The sequence below is a fragment of the Crocodylus porosus genome, unplaced genomic scaffold (assembly GCF_001723895.1).
Source record: "Crocodylus porosus isolate Cpor-Errol unplaced genomic scaffold, CroPor_comp1, whole genome shotgun sequence".
NCBI lineage: Eukaryota > Metazoa > Chordata > Crocodylia > Crocodylidae > Crocodylus > Crocodylus porosus.
Genome location: NW_017728911.1, coordinates 20,808,006 through 20,831,485, shown reverse-complemented (window position 1 = coordinate 20,831,485; position 23,480 = coordinate 20,808,006). Strand labels below are relative to the sequence as shown.

Here is a 23,480-nt window from a genome sequence, read left to right as displayed (position 1 = left end):
CTAATAGAAATCCATGTGTAGCTCAATTGTAGTTTAGCTCAAACAACTGAGAGGATTTTCAAAATGCGATATTTTAAAAATAAAATAAATACCTTGTTTAATGATTGCTTTTCACATGCAGTGCGGAACTACTTAAGTGACTGCATTTCTGCCTATTGTGCCTGCTTCCACATGAGTCAGTCCTCCTTAATATTTTCGGTTTGACTTTGAGAGAAAAATGTCATTCTATACAGTCCTTTGAATAAAACCTAATGGTCACTGGTTTTCTTTTAGGTGTATACACTTCATTCATTAGCAGCTTCACTTTCTGCCTCTATTTATCAAGCACTGTGCGACAGTCATAGTTACAGGTAAAAACAGAACTTCCAAGTTTGAAATATATTGTTTTTGGGGGTTATATTTAAAACTAAGCTTTCAAAATGTAAATGATTTGGGCATATATTTAAAGAAAGTAGATTAAGCATGTGTAGACTCTTACATATTGTTACTTCCATATGTAAGTTGAAGGTGTAGTACTTTATGTGCCTATGTATAGGTAATACAGTTAATGTTCTAAAAAGAAACTAGAGTTGTGAATAAAGCTACTGTTACTGACAGCTTATGAAGGTGTACAGACAGTTTATGAATCTTTGCTTCTAAGTTCACCTTTTAAAGGTGGCTGGACACTAAGAACCAAAGAGTCAACCCTGATATTGGTTTTACGGCACATTATAACCTCCCTGTTTTCTGAATTCTTCCCACACATGAAAGTTGAAAACGACCCTCTCCTCCCTTTTGATAGACCTTGATCAAGCTTTTTTTTTCTGCAAAATGTTTGTCTGCTATCTCTGGAAATTTCTCCCCCCTTCATTTTCCAGCTGTTTTTACTATGCTAAGCTAGCTTTTACTTCTCAGACCTGAAGAAAAATCACTTACATTCGAAAGCTTATCCAACTCTAATCCCAATTATGCATTTGTTCAAATAAAAAATATTACCCTAAGAAATCCTTTCCTTAAAATGAAAGATAAAAATGAAAAAGAAACTTACCATAATAAGTAGGTACTTTATTACAAGAATATTTGAAAATCCTTTTTAATGAGAAAAAATGGATTTCTTTTTAGCAGTCAAACAGAGACCAATCAGTTTACGGGAATGGTTTATCAAGGGCTGCTTTTGAGTGATCGACGCAGGCTGAGGACAGAAAGCATTGAAGAGCATGCAACTCCAAATTCATCTCCTGCTCAGTGGCCTGGTGAGAAAAGCTAAAGGTTATTTTACACATCATTCCACTCCATTTTTCAAATTTCATCATTACTATGTGCCTTATTTACCCAATTCCAAGATTACTTTAAATTTAAGACCCTTAATAATTAAATTCTATACATAGAAAATGTTATATACATATTCTTGATAATTTTCTGTTGGATAGAATCTAATTATTGGAGGGCCATCTCAAATTCATTCCCTGCCCCCCTCCCCCTCCCACCTTCACTGCAGCAGGAAAAGCAGTGGCAGGGGGCAAAGCAGCAGCAAGGAGGTAGGCAATTTTGAGGGAGTCAAGTCACCTGACCCCTTCCTCTTGCCCCCCTGCACCTTGCTACCTGGTACCCATCCACACCTCCAGCCCCCATGGTGATTGCATTCCCCTCTGCACCCCGACTGCCTGCTGCCCTGTTGATTCTCTCCCCCTCCTCCCTGTGCCTGTGCCCCTTGGCACGTGCCTCCCCACTTGCACCCTCTTGCTTTCCTCCTCCCCACCTACGGCATACTTATCTCCCCCTCCCAATGCCTTTTACCCTCAGTTGTGGCTTCAGCCCTGCTCCAGCCTGAAAATATCGAGCACATGGTAGCTCCAACCTCAACCCAGCAAGGCACCAGTGGTTGCAGCAGCAGCTTCAACTCAGCCCCACCTGAGTCAAAGTCAAAGCTACTGCCACCACCATTGCATCCACCTGTCTGAGCAGAGGCTGGTGCCACCACCTGTTCCATGCCCCTAGCCAAAGCAAGGCCAGAGCCACAACTGAGGGTAAACAGGGGCAGGGAAGACAGTAGGGTGAGGGAGGCAAGAGGTGCAGAGGCAGTGGGGTGCAGACAGGGGGTAGGGACTTGGGCTCCAACTCCCACTGTGGGCCTGGGTCTGGCCTGGACCTAGAGGAAGAGCCACAGCTGCCACTTGCCCCACCACCTTGTACTCAAATCCAAGACAAGCTCCCCCCCAGTATTGTATGGGGAGAATAAACCTCATCTTGGATCCAAGTAAATATGGTAATCTGTTCTTATTTCACATTTATTATTCTCCTGTGACTCAACTTGCAGTGACGTGGTGCATTCTATTTAGTACACTAGGCCTAGTGTTCCAGCCAGAGAATCTCAATAGCATATGGTAGTCAGTCAAAGAATTAAATACTGGGAGAAATGCTTTCCTTATAACAGAAATTATTTGGCATATAGGCCCTAAACACTTAAGTACATTTTGGTTCACGTTTTGAAACAAAAAGATGTTTCATGCACCTTAGATGTCAACTTTGAGGGGCTGGTCAAGATCCTGAACATAAATGTTGCAACCTTAGGGGTTATTGCCTGAAAATTACTTTTCCCTCAAATGTCATGTAATTCTACCATGGCCTTCTTCAGCTCCATGTGTATATTTTATAAAAGTTGCATAGGCATTTCCATTCAGCCAATTTTAATTTATGTACTAACATTAATATAACATTTTCCTACAACTCTAGAACTACTCATCCAATTCATGAGTTAAGAGGGCAAAGTAGGGGTGCACCAATAAAGATTTTCTTGGCCAATACCAAGAGCTGATTATTAACCAGCCATATTGGCCGATACTGATCCCATAACCAATTTGGTTGCATATGACACAGGAGACTGCTGGAGCTCACCAAAAAAAAGAAAGGTTTATTTTAAAGTAGGTCAGTACTTTAAAATGTACTGACATAAATAAACCTTTTTTCTTTTCTTTTCTTTTCGGCATCCTCCAGCTATCAGTGGCCTGGCACTTAAAAATGGCGATGTGGGTGCTTAAACTAAAGTTTGTTGAATGAGCTTTAGACCAAGTGCTGCTGCCACCATTTTTAAGCTGGGGGACACTTTTAAGTGGGCAAAGCCAAGCAGGCTGAGGCAGATGCAGAATTCCCTCTGTGGGCTCAGGGCTCTCTCTCTGCTCTACTGCCTTTGCCCTGGGAGCCCCATGCCAGCTGCGCTTCTCCTGCCTGTCTGGCAGCGAGAGGCACAACTTGCCATCCCCATTGCTGCCAGGTGGGCAGGGGATGTGCAGCTGGTGCGGGGCTCCCAAGGGAAAGGCAGCAGAGCAGAGAGCCCTGACTCCACAGTGAGCAGCCTGCATCTGCCCCATGCACAAATCTAAGGGAGCACATGCCCCACTCCGTGTATCTACCAGGGGGTGCATGCAGTGGCAGGGAGCTGCCCCTCACCCCTGGACAAGCCCATGGCTCCATCCTACTCCCCACCCTGGCCCCAGTTCCCATGCTCAGCCCTGGCTGAGCAGCGCCCCAGCTCCTGCCCCACTGACTCCTTCACTGTAGGGGCCTTGATGTGCCCCCCCACAGCCTTTCTCCTCCATAGACTTACCTGCAGGGAGCTGCTCTGTACACTGCTTAGCCGTTTTCTTGGCCATGTGAATGCATGTGGCCATGGACACGCACACAGCACCCCCTGTGTCTTGCTCCTGGCAGCCCCAAGCAGGATCTCTTGCAGGCTAGAATACTGCCCACCTGCATGGGGAAACCCACCATTTCCTGAGAGAACCCAAGCAGCCGGGGGCCCTAGCCAGATGGCATAATTAATTATATTTATCAGAGAACATTATGAGCCACAGTGGCCAAAAAAAGTTGATAGCTGATAATATAAATCACCCGTTTATCAGTGGTGATCTGATATGCAACCGATATATCAGTGCACCTCTAAAGTAAAAAAGGTAATTTTCTGGACAAGTCTGAACTGCCTTTACAGGATGAAAGACACAGGGCCAAAAGTAGCAGGTAGAGGGACAGCAGTTTCAAAAGGGAAACTATAAGGAAACACATTTTAAAATGTGTTAAGAATGGTATGATAATACTGTGATCCAAACTATGTCCAAGTGGCTAGATAATGATTTTCTTAGTATGAAACACATATAAGAAAAATACTGACTTTCATTTCCCTTACTTCTGTAACCTTATTTAAACTGGAACTTTTCTCTTCTTCTTTGCAGGTGTGAGCTCACTTATAAATCTCTTAAGCTCAGCCCAGGATGAGGACCAACCAAAGTTAAACATCTTACTTTGTGAAGCTGTTGTAGCTGTCTATTTAAGTCTCCTAATACATGCCCTTGCTACTAATTCTTGCAATGAACTATTTCGACTAGCAGCCCATCCCCTAAACAGTCGAATGTGGGCTGCTGTCTTTGGAGGAGGAGTGAAACTTGTTGTGAAACCTCGACGACAATCAGAAAATATTCCAGGTATGTTGTTTGGGTTCCTTAAACTTTATAAGGATTATGTGCATTTTTGTAATTTTAGAAAAAGATAAATGTTCAAATTCTCTTTTTATTTTATTTTTTTAAGAGTCCAAGTACATTGTTTAAAAATAAATTTTAAATTCGGGTTATATCCTAGCATGTATCCTATCATCAATAACTCCCTATAGAGTAAGGGACTTCGTAGCACTTCTGCCATGCTGAAGGAGTAAACCAGATTACCAGAATTTTTGACATGTGGACTGGCAAGAATCACACTTCTCAAGTGTATTTAAAATTAGAAGAGAGAAAAAGAAAAATACAATTAGTTCTTGAAGTCGAGATTTGACTCCATACTGTCCCTTACAAATTGTGAGTACTATTGCAATATAGATAATACACTTCTTGACTTAATAGAGGGCTTTTATACACATATCTTTTCATCCTGCGACGCACTAGAGATACGCTGCTTCAAAGCAGACTCAACTGCAGTTGTATAAGCAGCAAAATGTGTGTCAGCATGCAGAAAATGGCAGTGGTGTGCTTTTCAACTAAAGCACATCTGATTTGTTTTAGTTCAAAAGTGCACCACCACCAAGTTCTCAGCGCTAACATGCATTTCACCACTTACACAACTGTATGCGCCACAGCACCAGGCACTTTTCAAAGCACCCGCTGCTGTGGCATGTGCATGTGTACAAATGCCCAAAATGTCTTTTACCTAATTTCATAGACATTCGGGCTGGAAGGGACTCTGAAGGATCAAGTCCAGCCCCCTGGCCCAGGGGCAGGAAGTCAGCTGGGATTATAGGATCCCAGCAAGATAAACATCCAAATGTGTTTTGAAGGCATTCTGAGTGGGTGCTTGAACCACCTCCAGCAGCAGTCTATTCCAAACCTTGGGGGCTCGGACAGCAAAGAAGTTCTTTATGTCCAGCCTGAATCGGTTGTGGCGGAGTTTATGACCATACGATCTTGTCATCTTTTGGGGTGCTCTGGTAAACAGACATTCCCCCAGATCCTGATGAGCACCCCTGATAAACTTACAGGTGGCTACCAGATCACCCCTGAGCCTGCGCTTTTCCAGGCTGAAGAGTCCCATGGCTCTCAGCCTTGCATCATACGGTCTGTTTTCCTGACCTCTGATCACACGCATGGCTCTCCTCTGGACTCTCTCAAGCTTCTCCACATCCTTTTTTAATTGTGTGGCCCAAAACTGGACGCAGTACTCCAGCTGCGGCCTCACCAAGGCCGAGTACAACAAGAGAATGACGTCTGGGGATTTGCTTGAGAAGCATCTATGGATGCAAGCCAGTGCTTTGCTCTCTTTACTAGCCACAGCATCACATTGAAGGCGTACGTTCTTCTTGTGGTCAAGACCCCCAAGTCCCTTTCATCTGTAGTGCTAACCAGCGTAGCACTGCTGAGCCTATAAGCATGCTGCAGGTTTTTCCTCCCAAGGTGGAGAACCTTGCATTTTTCAATGTTTCATAGTTTCATAGTTTCTAGAGTCAGAAAGGAACTGAGCAGATCATCGAGTCCGACCCCCTGCCATGGCAGGAAAGAGGTGTATATCTAGCCTCCTCTTAAAGACCCCCAGGGTAGGAGCCAGTACCACCTCTCTTGGAAGTTGGTTCCAGATCCTAGCCACCCTGACAGTGAAATAGCGCCTCCTGATGTCTAATCTGAATTTACCCTCTGGCAGCTTGTGACCGTTATTTCTAGTCACTCCTGGTAGTGCTCGGGGGAACAGGCACTCCCCCAATGCCTGCTGGTCCCCTCTGACCAGTTTGTAACAGGCCACTAGATCCCCCCTCAGCCTTCTCTCGTGGAGGCTAAATAGGTTAAGGTCTCGTAACCTCTCCTCATAGGGCCTGCCCTGCTGCCCCCTGATTATGCGAGTGGCCCTCCTCTGGACCCTCTTCATGTTGTCCACATCCCCTTGAAGTGTGGCGCCCAGAACTGGGCGCAGTACTCCAGCTGTGGCCTGACCAGTGCCGCATAGAGGGGGTGGATCACCTCCTTGGACCTGCTTGAGATGCAACTGTGGATGCATGACAAGGTGCAGTTGGCCTTCCTGACTGCCTCTCCACACTCCTGGCCCATGTTCATCTTAGCATCAGTGATGACTCCAAGATCCTTTTCTGCCTCTGTACTGATAAGGAGGGAGTTCCCCATCTTGTTCTTCCTCCCCAGGTGCACCATCTTGCACTTGTCAGTCTTGAATCCCATCCTATTCTCATCTGCCCACCCCTGTAACCTGTCTAGGTCTGATTGCAGCCTATTCCTCCCTTCCATCGTGCCCACATCCCCCCACATCTTAGTGTCATCAGCAAATTTGAACAGGGTGCTATTTATCCCCTCGTCCAAGTCACTGATGAAGATGTTGAACAGTGCGGGCCTGAGGACCGAGCCCTGCGGAACCCACTGCCCACATCTCTCCAGGTCAAAAATGACCCACCACCACTCTCTGGGTGCAGCCCTCCAGCCAGTTGGTGACCCATTTGACTGTGTGGGTGTCAACACCACAGTCCCCCAGTTTTTTAATGAGAACGGGGTGAGAGACAGTGATGAAGGCCTTCCAAAAGTCCAAGACGACTATGTCCACTGCTACCCCTGCATCTAAGGATTTGGTGACCTGGTTGTAGAAGACCACCAGGTTGGTCTGACAGGACCTGCCGCTAATGAACCCATGCTGGTTGCCCCTAAGCATAATCTCCCCTGCTGGCTCCTCGTGGACATGTGCCAGAATAATACTCTCAAAAAGCTTACTCACAATCAAGGTAAGATTAACTGGCCTATAGTTTCCTGGGTCCTCCTTCTCCTCTATTTGAAGATGGGAACCACACTGGCCTTCTTCCAGTCCTCTGGCACCACACCAGAGCACCACAAGTGCTCGTAAAGCCGCGCTAGGGGTCCTGCAATGGCCTTAGCCAATTCCCTCAGTACTCGAGGGTGGAGATTGTCCAGAACAACTGATTTGAATACATCCAGTCCCTCCAGAAGTTCCCTAACTAGTTCCTCACTAACGCTTGGCCTAGGTGTGCCTCCCCTGGCGTATAAGGGGGGCCCAGAGGGGGGTGGCTGTTCCAGTCGCTGCTCAGGAAAATGGAGGCAAAGAAATCGTTAAATATGTTAGCTTTCTCATCTGGTGTGATGACCAGATTTCCTAATGTGTCCTACAGGGGCCCCACGTTACCCGGAACCTTCTTTTTGCCCCCTCTGTATTTAAAAAAAGACTTCTTGTTGTCTTTGATCTGGGAAGATAGTCCTAGTTCCATCTCCGCCTTGGCCTTCCTGACTGCCCCCCTGCATCCCTGAGCAACTACAGTGATGGCCCCTCCCTTCCTGTGGCAGGAGTCCTACTTTCAGAGCCCCTCTGGATGTATGGCTCCTCCCTCCTGCAATGGGCCAGCCGCCTGCTTACTCACCTGCCACGCTGCCCCCTTTAGCTCCGGGGCTCCTTGCTGCCCCCTAGCTCGGGTCTCCTCGCTGCCCCTGCTCTTCGCTGGCCCCCTAACTCCGGGGCTTCTCGCTGCCCCCCTAGCTCCGGGCTGGGCCAATGCGCCCCCAAACAAAGCTGCGCCCCCTCCGGCACCAGGAGACCCCACGCTATTGTGGAGCTCCTATGAGGCCTCCTCCAACCCCTTATAGCCTCACCCGGTCCTCCGGTGAAACAAAGCCCCCGGTCTGCAACATAAAAGCTAGACCATTCTGGTCAAAATACGAATCTCTCCCTGCGAGAGAGAGAGAGAGAGAGCGAGAGTACATCAACCCCCAGCAGGACCAGGGGATGTTCTGACCATCAGAGTTCTCCCCTTTGTTCTGGCTGAGTTCTTCCTCCCTCGGCTGCTGGAGGGGAACTGCACTCGGGCTTAAGAAGGGCTAAGCTCCGCCCCTTCCTGGCTCTAGTTTTCCCTGGTTGCTAGGGCAACCAGCACCTATGCAGTCCTGGTGGCTGGCAGGTGTGCTTCCCCCTTCCCGCCACTAGGGGTCTCTCCTGAACTGTTTCTGCTCTCAGTCACAGGGCACCTGAGAGCTCTGCAACACTTCCATTGGGTGTGCGCCTCCCTTTTAGCTAGGAGACCTTCCCAGATGCTTTTGGTGAGCCATGGGGGCTTTTGCGCCCTCCTGCTCCCTCTTGAGCCATGTTGGGATTACCTCCCTTTGGGCCTGGAGGATCGTCTCCTTAACAAGTGACCACTCTTCTTGGACACCTGGCTCCCCTCCCCTTCAGGACCTCAGTGCTTCCCCGACTATTCTCCTTAGCTCATTGACGTCCGCCCTCCTGAAATTTAGGGCTGCTGCCTTGTTGTAGGCCTTTGCCACCTTGCACTGGATGGTGAATTCCAGCAGGCAATGATCACTGTTGTCCAGGTGGTCGAGCACCTGCCGCCCCCTCACCAGGTCATCACCCATGGCCAGCACCAGGTCCAACAAGGCGTCTCCCGTGGTGGGGCTGTGCACCTCCTGGGTTAGAGGGAGGTCCTGCATTCTAGCTAGGAGCCTAAGTGAGCGGTCAGACCTGGCTGACTAATCTTCCCAGCAGATGTCTAGAAAGTTCAGGTCACCCGTGATGACCACATCCTTTGACCTAACTACCTCCATGAGCTGACTTAAGAATTCCTGGTCTAGCTCTTCCCCTTAGTTGGGTGGTCTGTAGTAGACCCCACCATTAAATCTCTTTCCCCTCGACTGCCCTGTATTCTAACCCAGAGCACTTCAGAGTGCCCCTCCTCCTTTGATTCTTTGCTAATTGACAAGGATGTGTATTCCTCCTTAATGTACACATTAAATACCATCAGGTTCTCATCCGCCCATTTCATGAACCTGTCAAAATCTGCCTGGATCACATTCCTGTCCTCAGGCATGGATGCTTTATCCCAGAGTTTGGTGTCATTGGCGAACTTGGCCAGCCCACTTCTGACACCAACATCTACATCATTAATGAGGATGTTAAAAAGTAAAGGCCCTAGGACAGAGTGTTGAGGGACGCCACTGGTCACCATGCACCACGATGATTGACTTCTGTCAGCCACTACCCTCTGGGTCCTATCGCGGAGCCAATTCCCCAGCTAGTGGATCATGGTGAGGTTGAGGCTGCAGTTAGCCAGTTTTGCCAAGAGGTGATCATGGGATACCAAATCAAAGGCTTTTTTAAAATCAAGATATATGACATCAATCTCTTCCCCCTTGTCTGGGTGATAGGTCAATTGGTTGTAAAAGGAAATGAGATTGGTCAAGCAAGACCTACCCACAACAAACCCGTGCTGGGTATCCCTCAGGATATTGCCGTCAGCTAGTCTGTTAAGGATGGCCTCTTTGATAATCTTTTCCAAGACCTTCCCCAGGATAGAGGTCAGGCTGATGGGCCTGTAGTTTGCCAGATCTACTTTCCTCCCTTTCTTGAAGATAGGCATGACATTGGCCTGTTTCCAAACTTTGGGCACTTCACCAGAGCACCAAGAGCTCTCAAAGATCCGAGCCAGGGGTTGAGCTATGATGCTTGTCAGCTCCTTGAGTACCCTTGGGTGTAAACCATCCAGGCCAGCCGACTTGAAGGTATCAGCCTGTCAAGGTGTTGCTTCACGAGGTCAGCTTCAATGGAGGGTAAGGAATCTCCCTCACTTGGGCCTCCCTGACCCACAGTGGGCAGGGGTGTCCCATGGGACTGGTGAAAAACTGACACAAAGTACCCATTTAGTTAGTTGGCTTTTTCCTGGGCGTCAGTTGCCACATCTGGTTTAGCAGGGGTCCAATGTTGCCCTTGCTTTTCCTCTGGCTCCCCACATATCTGAAAAAGGACCAGACCGGAGCAGAGTATTCCTCCTTGGAGGTGGTTCCAGTCCTCCATCCTTTGCAGGTCTTCCTTTTAAAACGCAGGAGGTCCACTAGTTCCCTGGAGTGCTAAGGAGGCTGCTGTGCCCTTTTGCTGCCTTTCCTTTGAGATGCGATAGACTTTGCTTGCGCATCCGGGATTGCTCCCTTAAGGAGCAGCCACTCATCCTGAACTCCCCTCCCCTAATACTGAAGAACAACTCCCTAATTCAGCAAAACCTGTTCTAGTGTATTTTTGGGCATGTGGGGTCCTTCTATTTGACTAACTTTTACACTGTTTTAGTCCCTCAAAATCAGTTGTTGAGCTGTTCCTACAGTAAAGTCTAAACTTTTTCTAGTAATTGGTTTTTTTTTATCTGCATGAAAATGGCAAATTTATTGAGACAGGTTTTTGAAGCCCTAAAACTTAAATTGGCTAGATTTCCAAGAGGTAGATTTCCAAGATTCCTAATACAGCCATTCTAGAAAAATATGGGTTTTGCACTAGCAGAATAATAGTTAGCTAATCATCATCTGCTGTGCATCACTGCTGGTCCACTGTATATTTTTAGAGATTACCAGCTGCATTTTGCAGCTAAACTTTAGAATGTTTTATGGTGTAAAAGTAAAGTTTTCTTAGTAAATTATGAAAACCAACAAAATTACTGTTCATCTCCTGAGAACTGATGCAAATATTTTACTACTAGTAGACTACTTGATTTGGAGCTAGCTATTGGACTCTAATCTTGATCTCTTTTAATGGTCAGGAAAGCTACTTTGGCCATTGTTTAAATATTTAAGTCTCATCATCAGGTAAGATGTGTGCATTTTTCCTTCAACATCATTCCCTCCTAACATTAACAGACCATAAATAACAAGTTTTGTAATGTATCTAATTCAGGTAAAACAGAGTCCTTAGACAGCAAGGCAGAAAGTAAAATACAGTTAACAAGTCGTCAGTCATCACACCAGGGTACTTTGTCAGGTAGCAAGGAAATTGCTGCTGCCTCTGACACAGAAAATTTCTCCCAGGAATGTGGTGAGCTACTTGTGTTCTGATTGCTGTGTCTATTTTCCATCAGTGATCCTCCAGAATCAGTGGCATGTGGCATGAACTTCTTTGTTTTATGAATAAGACCCATTTTAAGCAGTATTATCCTCTCTTATATAAACAAATTTTGCACTTAAATTTACAAAATATGGAAAAAGTAAAACTGTGATAAATAATTTGTATTCAGATGCTTTGAGGGAAAAGGTTGTATTCATATTTCTTACTATCTACCAGTTTCTGAAGCATGCTAATTATTCGCTTCATGTTTTTTAAATTAATACTAGATATTAAACATAGTCTGCTTCATAGGACAGGGAAGTACTGAAGTTTTCTTGCCTTCTGTACATGCTACTAAGTAGAGGAAAAATGTACAGTTTTGAAAAATATATGGCTCCACCTACCAGAAAACAAGACACTAGAAGAACTGTCAGTTACTTGCATCTAAGCTCTCATTCAGACAGGAAACCTGTACAGAAGAAAGGTGGGGAGGGAGGATGAGAGAATGAAAATATGATTACATTAAAAAAATATAAAGATCACAAAGGTTACAAAACAAGCTCCCAAAAGTTAGGAAATCTGAAATTCAGGTCACCTGTAGAGCAGTGATTCTCAATCAGTGTAACATGGCACCCTGGGGTGCCTTGAGCTTCTTTCAGGGGTGTTGTGCCTCCAGGTAGCATACAGTGTCTGCACTATTAGATGTGCAAACTTGATTCACAAGATAAACCCAGAGATTTTCAATTTTTTTAATAGAAATCCATAGTTGTGGTATTTCTGAGTTCTTGGCAACAGAGTGAAAACTAAGAGACCTGCATTTTCCAAGGGGCGCTGTGATGACTAGAAAAGAAGTTGGTAGAGAATAGCAAAGTAACACAGTTCCACAATGGGCTCAATCAGGGCCCCAGTCAAGATCCAGGCATCTTTTTGCCAGCTGTTGTGCAAACACACAGAAAAACAGTCTCATTCCTGCCCTGAGACTACTCAACAGAGCACCAATTGTGATAGTGATCTTGAGTAATGCAGATGTGTATTAAAGATGCAGTTAGTTGGATTAAAACCTGTCTGGCCAAGGGTCACAAATAATTGTTGGCCTTGAAACTTCTTTTATGCAAAGCTTAAACAGGCAATATGCTTTTTCACATTTGTAGTATAAACAAATTAAAATCAAGCTGTACAGTTAAATATAATCAGTTTCTAAACCAAATGGTGCAAAAGTGTGCCATTGCTCATGGTTGTCAAGTAAACGTTCTGAACTGCAAGATTAAAGTAAACATAATATCCAAAAAGATCATTCTCACAATAACTTTGATTTTGGCAAGTTGCTGAATATCACTAACATAAGTGAATAATCATGAAGGGCATTTATACACATGCTCCAAGAATTGTGGAGGGCACTTTAATTAGAGCAGCTCCAAGAGCCTCTCTGATTAAAGCACCCGGAGTGTATCAGCATCCCTGCACTGAAAAATAGTGGTGGGGGCGCTTTAACTAAAGCTTACTGAATGAGTTTTAAACTGCCCTGGTGCCATTTTTCAGCACGGGGACACTGATGCACATGATGCTTAAGTCTGCTGAAGCGAGGTAATTACCACACTCCAGCAGACTCAATTAATCAAATCGAGTCTGCTCTGATTCACTGTAATTACAGTGTATAGGAGCAGACTCACTGCACATGTATAGATGCCTAAATGGTTTCATTTGAGAGAGGATCTGTTTTCTTGAAACCTACTAGTTGCTGCGTTTTTAGATGTTTCAAGGAACAGTAATGAAGATGTGTAAAATTTGCAGTGTAGATGAATGTTAGCTGTGCTTTAAAAGAAACCTTTATTTTTGAACCACTGGCTTCTTTAAAGTAAATGTATTCTTCATTGATGCCTGTCTGATATTACTTAAAAAGCCAAAATCCATTTTCATTTTGCATATGAGAAGACAAATGCCAGGTTAAAGACATTTTTAAATAAACACAGGCCAGCTTAACAGTAACTATATTTTCTTAAACACATTTTTGTATAATTTTATGACTGTATACAAATTATTGAAATTATATACATTTTTTCTGTTTTTTGAAAAATTATTGTCCATAGAATTCCAGGTATCCTTAAAGAAAATAAAACTTTTCAGCTAAGGAATTACTAATTAAAATCCTGAATTCTTGGAATCCTGCTCCAGATAATAAAAATATTTTTTTTCTGCATATGTCTATGGGCTTATTGTCACTTATTACAGAATTGCATTTACTAAGGATAAGGATTAGTATATGAAATGTAGTTTAACTTTGAATTTAAGTGTATCACATTTTTACCCCCAATTTTTAACCAGAATTTGTGGTTTTGCTTAAAAAATGTATATTAATAATTTCATTTATTAATAATCCTTTTATTTAAATTCTGGAATTCTTCAGTTTCTGAAGTTAAAGTACTAAATTTATCTCCCTACATTTTTTCAAAGTAGCACCTCCAGTTCCTTCGGAAGAAATGGATAAGCATCGTCGTCGATTTAATATGAGGATGCTAGTGCCAGGAAGACCAGTAAAAGATAGCATTGTACCTCCGCCTGTGCCAGTAGAAAGACCGTCTTACAAAGAAAAATTCATTCCTCCAGAACTCAGTATGTGGGACTATTTTATGGCAAAGGTAAAGTGTTTTGTATGTTAAACATGATGCTATCAAAAGAATCGCTTATTTTAGCAATATAAATACATATTTGATGTAGAAAGTTTTCCTTTTTTCCCATCTTTTTTAAGTTTTAAAGAAGAAAAATAACATTTGAAGAGGTTTTCTTTCATTAAAGTTTCTTACAGTGTCCTTTAATGAATATATATGTAGGTTGCTGTCTTGACAGAAAGCTGAAAAGGCTACAAATGCACCATATAACTTCCAAAACATCTATCTTCATTCCTATCCTATCCTATTCCTATCTCACTTAAAAATAGTGGAGATGCCATTTTATTTTCTTTCTAATGCTTTTTTTTCTGTGGAACTGTTTTATCAGATTAACATATCAAGCTGCTTAACCACTAAGGGCAGGTGTGCCTGGTAAAATGTAGGGCCTGCACAGGTACCTGACCTACTTCAAGGACTGAAAGAAGTACAGTTTTCATGGCACTTCATCTGGGCGAATTAACTCTCTTGAGATGAACCTCTTTGGAAATGCCCCTGGTACTGCTACACAGCACCACGTTGTGCTTTCTAGACATACCACTATGTATACATACCCTGAGTAGTAAAAGCAGGTTGATATACATCTCTGTCAGTATCTAAATTGTAAGGCAGATATTAAAAATACTGACAGCTATTGACAGCTATTTTTATAACAGATTTTTATCTTAATTTGCAGCCATTTCTTCCTTTATCAGACAGTGGTTTTATATATGATTCAGATGAAAGCGTTCATAGTGAGGAAGAAGATGAAGATGCTTTCCTTTCTGATGCACAGATCCAGGAACACAAAGATGCTGATGCTTATAGGTTAGTTGAAATGACACTCTAGTTAACAAAAAATCCATGTTACAGGTTTATTGTCTCTTTAAAAGAAGATATTTTCTGAAATTACAAACTATTTAAATCCAATACCTATATGGAAACAATATTAAAAGGGGGCAGTTGTAAAGGCCTTAGATCAGCATTTGGCCTGAAGAATTTTAACTACTGGATTAGAAGTTGCATTAACTTATACCTTAGTATTGACATTTCAGGTAATGGAGTTGTGTCTTTTTTTCCATGCATTTTCACTTGTGACCTTGATCTGGCATGGAGACACAATCATTATGGGTTCCCCTGGTGCTAAGGAAACTATACTGAAACTATAATGCTAGAGTCCTATGGAATTAGAGTCCTACTGGAAATATGATTTATATTTAATGTATTGAATTAATTTATGTATGGGATTAAGTAGGAAATTTAAAAAGGAAAAAGTCACTAGAAAAAATGATACAAGAGCATAGGTTGAAAGCATTATGAAAATTAAAATAAAAAGGCTTTCTTTCTAAATTGTGTAGATCTGTCTTTTTAAATCTAATAAGCTGTATGCATAGTTACTGTGTTCTATTATATAGAGACATTTATATCGAGTCTTATTTTGTGAACACCATATCCACTACATGGCTTCTTTAAATTTATGGAAAGCTTTGTAAGTTGTATTGTAATTGGTAGTTTGGGAGTTCCCATTTAATTCCTGACCTTGCAGAAGTCCCATTCTTAAACACAGTGATAACTTTCTAGGTTTTCTCTTCTAGAGAGGCAGAGTACCATGATCTGGGGTTTGGAAAAGAAAGATCCTCTGGCTGCCAGTAAGGAACTCCCAAAGAGAGAGACTTAAAAAAAAATATTTTTAGAGATTTTACTCTCCATCGTTGTAATTTTCAAACCCCTTTAAGCACTCTTCATTGTGTTTGTAAATTCTTGCCTTATCTATATATGTGGTTTGGTGGCACAAGCTATGATTGAATTACCATTGAAACCGTTCTTTTCATGCAGCTGGGCTCTCTTACATTTGGCAATGGTAAAACTAGCTCTGCACAACATTAAGTCCTTTTTTCCTGTTGTTGGTTTGGAATTCTCTGGTGAGTTAAATTTTGCCTTACATTTTATATTTCTCTATACTTTCTGTTAACAAAGATCATTGTCCTACACAATGTATAAATTTGTCCTTACGCATAAGTTTTAATTTTGCAGAGTTGGTAACAAGTAAAAGTGTACATTTCATTTCAGGATTTTTTAATGCGTCTACTTAGTGAAAGATTGCATTTCTCTTTATGTTCTGCTAAAATACATAAAACACACATACTTACGTTTGTTTAATTGTCAGCAATAGCATTCTGATTTTTTTTTGTATCTGAACAAATTCTGCTGTGGGTTGCTAAATACAAGGAAGAAAATAATTCTTTTTAATATTATCTTTGTACTTCTCCATAACCTTCACTTATTTGCGTTGATATTAAAGATGTTTTACACTGCTTTTCAGATCTGCCTGTAACATCGCCATTGGGTATTGCTGTAATTAAAAATTTGGAAAACTGGGAACAGTTGCTTCAGGAGAGAATGGACCAGTTTGAAGGCCCACCACCAAACTACATCAATACCTATCCTACTGACCTTGCTGTAGGAGCTGGACCAGCTATACTGCGCAACAAAGCAATGCTTGAGCCTGAAAACACACCTTTCAAGTAAGAGCTATTGGGGAAGACTTATTTTGCAGCCTTTAGTATAACGTTAGTGAAGAAACAGTTGTGGTTGTGCAAGACATTTTTAATTCTATTAAAGGAAGTTGTCAACATGGCTAAGCCAAACAATCTTAAACTGCAAAAGTCTTCTAATTGCACCTTCATTCATTCAGCACTATATCAGGCTTATTTTTAAGGATGATGTAAGCTTAATTTTTACAGATGTTATCTTTAAAAGGACAAAGACAACTTTAATTTATTAGTGTCGGACACTAATAAGTTAGGGAAGGGAAAGAAGAAGAAAAAGAAAAAACTGAAAGGTCAGAACAAAAATTATAATGCCAATGAATTACAACACAGAGAAGAGTTAGAATTGAGGTCCACTGGAACTATATTAAGTTCCTGTAATGCCTTGATCTTTCAAGCTCCTACTTCAGCGGAAGACCTTGACAGATCTGGGCCAAAATTAACTTAAAAATAGTTTGAGAATGTTATGGAGCCTGCATGAGATCTATACTGTCATACTGCTTGGGATTTGTATGGCTGATGCTGCCATAAGACTTTGGTTCAGTGTCCTTTCTAATGCTATAAACATGCGTTCCCTTTTGTATAGCATCTGTTTAAAATCTGTAGCATTCACTTCATTGGGAGTCACGTGATCTAATTATAATCCTGAAAAGAGATTTTGCGTTTTGGGAGAAAAGCATAAAACTATTCTATGGGATTATTTGTGCGATTCTGATGCTATATCTAGGCCTGTGCAAAGCAGCTAGTATTCACTTAGGCCAATTCCGGGGACAGTGATTTGAATCACTGTCCCAAATCAATTCGGCAGAATCTGATTTGGAGAGTCAACCAGCGCCAAATCAGCCAAATCTCTGAATCAAACAGGCCCCATCCCCCACCCGCTGCCTCGCCCAGCCTCAGTGTCCCAGCTCTTTTTTTTATTATTTTTTTTCTTTTTTCTTTTTTTTTTTTTTTAGAGTCAGGGGGGTGCTCAAGGGGGCTGGGTCCTCAGGCAGAGGATGGGGCCTGGCGGGGGTCTCCTCATGGCCCCCTCCCCCTCCGCCTCCTACGTACTGGCACGGAGTCCAGGTCCAGCTCTCTGCAGCAGCAAGTGGGGGCTGCCCGAATCTCCAAATCAAGCTCTCCGAATCTTTTCCAACTTGATTCGTAGGGCTTCAAATCTATTTGGACCTTTTTTATTGGTCTCCCAATTCAATTTGGATTCAGAGATTCAGCCGCCGAATCAGCACCCAAAGCTTTGCACAGCTCTAGCTATTAGCTGAGCACACAGGGGGGCCTGCAGTCTTGTGGGATGCTCCATCTGCCCCACCATTTCAGTATTCATGAGCCGCCTGGTAGCTTGAGGTATGTAGAAAAAAAACACATATAGCTGTGCCAATGTCCGAATCATTGAATCTCTCCGAATCGATTCAGAGGCTTCCAGTTCAATTCAGAGATTAAAGGGTCTCCTGATTCAATTCGGATTTGGAGATTAGGCTGACGAATCTCTGCCAAATTGAATCAGCAACTGAAGCTTTGCACAGCACTACTGTCTATAACTGCAATATGAGATTGACTCTTAGAACTCAAAACTTTGGTAAATGTGAATCAGGCAAATCAAATTATCGCCTCAGTCCTTTAGAATTCACTAATGCTCTGTCATATAATTTTAAAAAAATTAAAAAACAGATTTTTCTTGGATTGTATACAAAGCCTACAGATCATGACTTTGTTTCAGTTTGAATTGTGTTTTAAATTAATTTGGATTCTCTTAATTTTCTTTTACCCAAGTTTTCTATTTGAAAATGCTGGGTTTTTTTCTTTCAGATCAAAAGATTATTCAGCACTTCCAGTGAAGAGATTATGGCATTTTCTTGTGAAACAAGAGCTTCTTCAAGACACCTTCATTAGATATATATTCACTAAGAAAAGAAAGCAAAGTGAGGTAAAAAAGGAAATAATAATAGGATTTGAAGTTTTTAAAAACCAACTTTTCTTGATCTTTTCAAAATCTCTTCTTTTTATTTCTCTTTTTTCATTTTGGTTGGCATTTCAACTTTCACTTCAGCAGTGTTTTAAATCTGAATGATAGCATGCTATTTATTGAAGTATAACTCAAACTGAAATAAAGGTTTGTAGACAAGGCATAACTCAGCTTACAAATAATCGATATATTTAAACACATTTTAACTTCCTAAATGAATAATATATAGGTTAACAGGAAACGCTCTCTGTGGTTTCGTATAACACATACATTTAAATCAGAAACTGCTTTATTTAAATGTGTGCATATGTATATATGCATGTGTAATATATACATATACCATATAATAATATATAATATGGGTTTTATGAGCTGTACAATAGTTACAACTGAAATGAGTTGTAATTAAACTCTTGTTATATAACTAAAAATCAAAACAAGTACACAATTTATCTTAAAGTCCTGTAAGTATGGAGTTTGTGTGTGTATTGCTCTTCTGTTTATTTGCTTATACCATACATTCTGTGTTCATCTAGGAGGCATTACATTTTAAGTGAGTTCGTTTAGATTCCTGTCGTAGTTTCTGTGCCTTTTTATAAGAAGTTACAAATACATTTGTCATCACTTACTGACAGGGTGGCCTTTTTAAATCTAGTGTGGAATGTTTCATTCTTTTTTTTATATTTGTTTGTGCATGTGTGTTGTGTTGGTGACTGTGTGGTGTTATGTAGTCTGTAGAAGATCGTGCGGAGCAGGTCAAACAAAACTGCGTAGCAGAAGATGACAAAAGCAAGGTAGTATCCCTTCTCCCAAACCTTTAGCACATTCTTAAAAGTTCTGTGGGACTGGCTTTTCTTTCTCTAATATGACTAACAGAAGTTCAATGTTCTGTGTAGTCTCTGTGCAGCAGGCTTAACCAGGGCGTTAATTTTGGATGTTCCATAATTGGGATGTGAGCAAACACCTTGTAAATTCTGTTACACGTGCATTTATGCTTTGATTTTCAAACACACAAACCTTCTGGCTTTTAAAACAAAGAAGATAAGATGTCTAAAGTTTAGCTTCCTAACCAGTACTGAGGCCACTGAACTTTTTTGCATGACTGAAAGACTTTGCAGTCCATACATAACACTACGTAAGCAATTTACCTATCAATTAAAACTCACTGATGAATATTTTGTAGGTTGAAGCAGATCTCGGCTACCCAGGGGGGAAAGCAAAAATCATTCACAAAGAGTCTGATATGATAATGGCATTTGCTGTAAATAAGGTAAAAGCCATAAACATTATTACTAATAGATATAATACATTGTTGTTTACTCTAAAATTTAAACTACAATGAATGGTCTATTTGTACTGCATAGGCAAACAACAATGAAATTGTTTTAGCGTCCACACATGATGTGCAAGAGCTTGATATTTCAGCTCTGTTGGCTGCTCAGTCATTTATATGGATTGGGGAGGAATACGACAGAGAATCCAAGAGGTGAGGTTTTTTTTTCTTTGCAATTATATTAATGTTTCACTTTGAAATTACACACTGGTACCTGTAGTCCAGAGGGTTCATGTTCTTTTTATTATTGCTGCTATATATTCTCCATCCATGAATCTCACAGTACTTGACAAAAGTGTAGGAGTGTTTAGTATGTGCCCTATTACAGCCACATTCTCCTGCCAAAACACAACTGAACTAAGTTACTATAAATTTAACTTGGTAAGAAACAGGTACGGCCATTCATTTTTGCCTGTTCCTGTAACAAAGTGCAGAAATGATTAATTGACACTCTTCCAGCTGCCACTTTAACTCCCAGAATTTTAGCAAAGCATTAAGCAGGTACTATTGTAAACAGCACAATATTTCAGTTAAAAAGAATAACACTGCTATCTTTTTACAGTTCGGATGACATTGACTTCCGTGGGTCTACCACAACACTCACTCAGTCTACTGCACCATCTTTTGGAGTGAGTCAGATTCAGTCATCTTCCTCTATGCCCTGGTTAGGCAGCGGACAAACAAGCACTGGAGCTGGTGTAGTATGTATTTCATTTTTTCTGATATTGTTAATATTTAATACCAAGACTAACCAATATTAGAAGAATCCATTCAGTGTCTTTCATGAGAGGGCCATAAATACTGTGAGCTGGGAAAAGATGCTCAACCAATTTAAATATTTCCCTTACAGTACTAATTTTGGACAGGCACAAAAAACCTTATTTTTTTTTTTATTGAACATTGAATAAGAAAAAATATAGAATCCTTTCCAACCCCCTGCTGAAAAAGAATCTGTTAAATTATTTTTAGAATAATTACCTGAATCTGCCATATTCCTAAATTTAAAATTTTGAAGTCTAAAATAATATTAGAAGTATGTTGTTTTTCTCTGGGAACTTTTGCTTTCTGTTCCTTAATGAGACCTCTAATTTGTTGGGTGTTTTTTTTCCTTTTTAAGGAAAATAACATTTCAACTTTTGTTTTCAGGTACTAGATTAGAAGCATGTTCTTCAATACTCTTTTAAGTCCCATTGACTTCACTGGGACATTAGTACATGCTTTAATGCTGTCCTAAAAAAAGGAGTCCTTTTCTAAACTGAGGTGCGTAGTTACTGTGTTGCACCTGAAACTAATTAGGAAAGAACATGATGTTCAGTCTCTAAGGTTGGGGACCCAAAGGCAATCCATTCATTGTACAGTAGCCTGAGTGGCTTTTATATTTTCATAGCTAATCCAAACACTATGTCTGATTTTTAGAAGTTTAGAAATTGAATGTCCCATTTTTCTTTTCTATGAAGCTCATTAAAAGAAATCTGAATAATGTTAAGAGAATGGCTTCACATCCAGTCCATCAATATTGTAAGTATTTACAGTATTTATCAGTATGAATATTCTTCATCAAATGGACAAACAGTAAATCTTACAATGTTCTCCTGTTGATTGATAATCACCTACATATTTCTTCCTTTCTTTACTGCCCCCCATCTCCCCCTGCCCCCCAGATCTTACAGGAGCCCAAGATGGCAGTGTTCGAATGTTTGAGTGGACAAGACCACAGCAACTGGTGTGCTTTCGGCAAGCTGGCAATGCAAGGGTTACTAGAATGTATTTCAATTCCCAAGGCAACAAGGTTGGTAACCTCAAAGTATTTTTTTTTAAATAAATATTTAATGATGCTGTAAACTAAGCCAGCACAAGAAGGACTAGAATGCAGCAGAATGTAAGACCAGGAATATAGTTTGGCAAACACAGGGTACAGGAATTCACCCCAGAGGAGGGTTGGGGGGCAGGCTTTCATTCAGTACAGCTGTTTTGTGAGTCAAATACATCCTTAATCTATATTGAATGAAATACTTTCAGTTTTCATAGTAATGACCATTGTGCAGACTGTAAGGCCAGATTCTAGTCCACTAGAAGCCATTAGGCATGCAAGTGGGGCTTTAGGCTCCTAAATGCAGTTCTGTTCCACCTGCTCGAGTCCTACAGAGGGTGGGTGGGTCCTTTTCCTTGTCATTACTTTTTGTGACTCATGTCTTAAGGACAAGATGATGATGTGTTACAAAAGTTAGATGGGTTAATAAATGTTTGGGGGAGCACAGAAGCACACTTCCAAGTTCACTTAGATGTCTAATAGGTTGGCTTGGATCTGGTCATATAACCTTTATGACACATTCTATAAACTTAATACCATGAATAATCTACATCCAGTAGTAATAGGAGGCAGACACAGGCTCTTATTTTGATAGCTAAAGCCTTGTTGTTTGTGGGATAGATTATGAACCACCTACTCTCAATGGTGAGCTCCCAAATATCAAAATGAATTAAAGGTTCACATTTTGCCCCAAGTAGGAGTTTGAAGAAGATCAAAGCTGAAAACAGCACAGCCTCCCTGGTTACATATATTATAGAACAAACGTACACTGTTACACAGCCTCTCTCTTCATTGCACTATATGTCTGTTCAGGAATTTTGGCTGTTATCATAGTAGTTAGTCAGGCTCAACAGAGATGATATTCCACCCTGCAGTTTAAGCAGAAAGAGATGTTAGCGCTTGTATTTAACTATCCCATTAATGGATCCTGTGAGGATATTTTTTAGGAGAATGGCATAAATACTGTACTGAATTTACATTTTTCTTACTCTCTCATGTAATATTAGTAGTCAAGCACATTTTGCAAAGTGTAGTCTCTCCACAGAAAAACTGTACTCCAATATATATGTATATTCTTGCAAGGTATTGATTTGTAGAAACTTTGAGAAACTTCTAGGTTTTGACTTCTTTACAGTGCTGGACTTGAGAAAGGACACTGTAAACTTGGTTTAACCGTCCCTTGGTCTCTGCTTCACTTCATTTGTTCTACTGCCCAGGCTTATTGGATATATGACTGCGATTCCCACCACCCGCCCAAGTCCAGTTATTGAACAGCTAACCTATATGGTTTCCTAGCCCCACAAGCTACTAGTCATTACTCAGAGTAGACTTCATGCTGTTTTGCCTTCTGTTGATGGGCTGACTCCCTCTGTATTTTTTCCTCATTTGTTATTAATTGACCTTTTTAGTGAATCTGACTAGGGGATAGATTCAGACGTATGCTCCAATTGCTTTTTGGCATGTCAGTGATCTAAAACAGATGTAAAATAGGTTTAATCAGGCATTTACATTGCACTACGTGAGAGAGGTTAAATCCAGCAGAGCTGTGGTATTCCCCTGAATCTGGCCCATGACTTACTTGTCCATTGTTCACAGCTGGTGTTTTTGACACAGCTATTAATGTACCTACTCTTTTTTGGCTTATGAATGAGTTTGAAAAAACCCTGAGCATTATTCTCCACCCTGGCTTATGAGTTTTTGCCAGGGTAATGCCACTGATTTCAGTAGAATTCTACTGAGTTAAAGTAGAAGTTGAAGAATAGTGCCCAAAGTATACAGAAACCGTTCTGTTTCTCTCATACTCTGTTCTCCTTGCCTGTCACATTAGACATACTAGCATAAAAACAAGATCTTTACTGAAGAATTTTCT

General features: G+C 41.3%; 1 protein-coding gene across 5 annotated transcripts in view; it reads left to right on the top strand.

The window, feature by feature from the left end:
- DMXL2 (Dmx like 2) overlaps nt 1-23,480 on the top strand; it is an 89,015-nt gene that overhangs the window by 55,080 nt on the left and 10,455 nt on the right. For 2 of the 5 annotated variants that reach the window (XM_019533590.1, XM_019533592.1), the window contains 14 exons: nt 274-350; nt 1,102-1,232; nt 4,206-4,454; nt 13,768-13,949; nt 14,653-14,783; nt 15,792-15,877; nt 16,279-16,480; nt 18,311-18,428; nt 19,199-19,261; nt 19,651-19,737; nt 19,832-19,953; nt 20,363-20,501; nt 21,258-21,318; nt 21,462-21,589. In XM_019533590.1, the coding sequence (XP_019389135.1) occupies nt 274-350; nt 1,102-1,232; nt 4,206-4,454; nt 13,768-13,949; nt 14,653-14,783; nt 15,792-15,877; nt 16,279-16,480; nt 18,311-18,428; nt 19,199-19,261; nt 19,651-19,737; nt 19,832-19,953; nt 20,363-20,501; nt 21,258-21,318; nt 21,462-21,589 (1,776 nt within the window). The remainder of the gene's footprint in view (nt 1-273; nt 351-1,101; nt 1,233-4,205; nt 4,455-13,767; nt 13,950-14,652; nt 14,784-15,791; nt 15,878-16,278; nt 16,481-18,310; nt 18,429-19,198; nt 19,262-19,650; nt 19,738-19,831; nt 19,954-20,362; nt 20,502-21,257; nt 21,319-21,461; nt 21,590-23,480) is intronic. The other 3 variants (XM_019533594.1, XM_019533591.1, XM_019533593.1) reach the window with 3 other exon arrangements.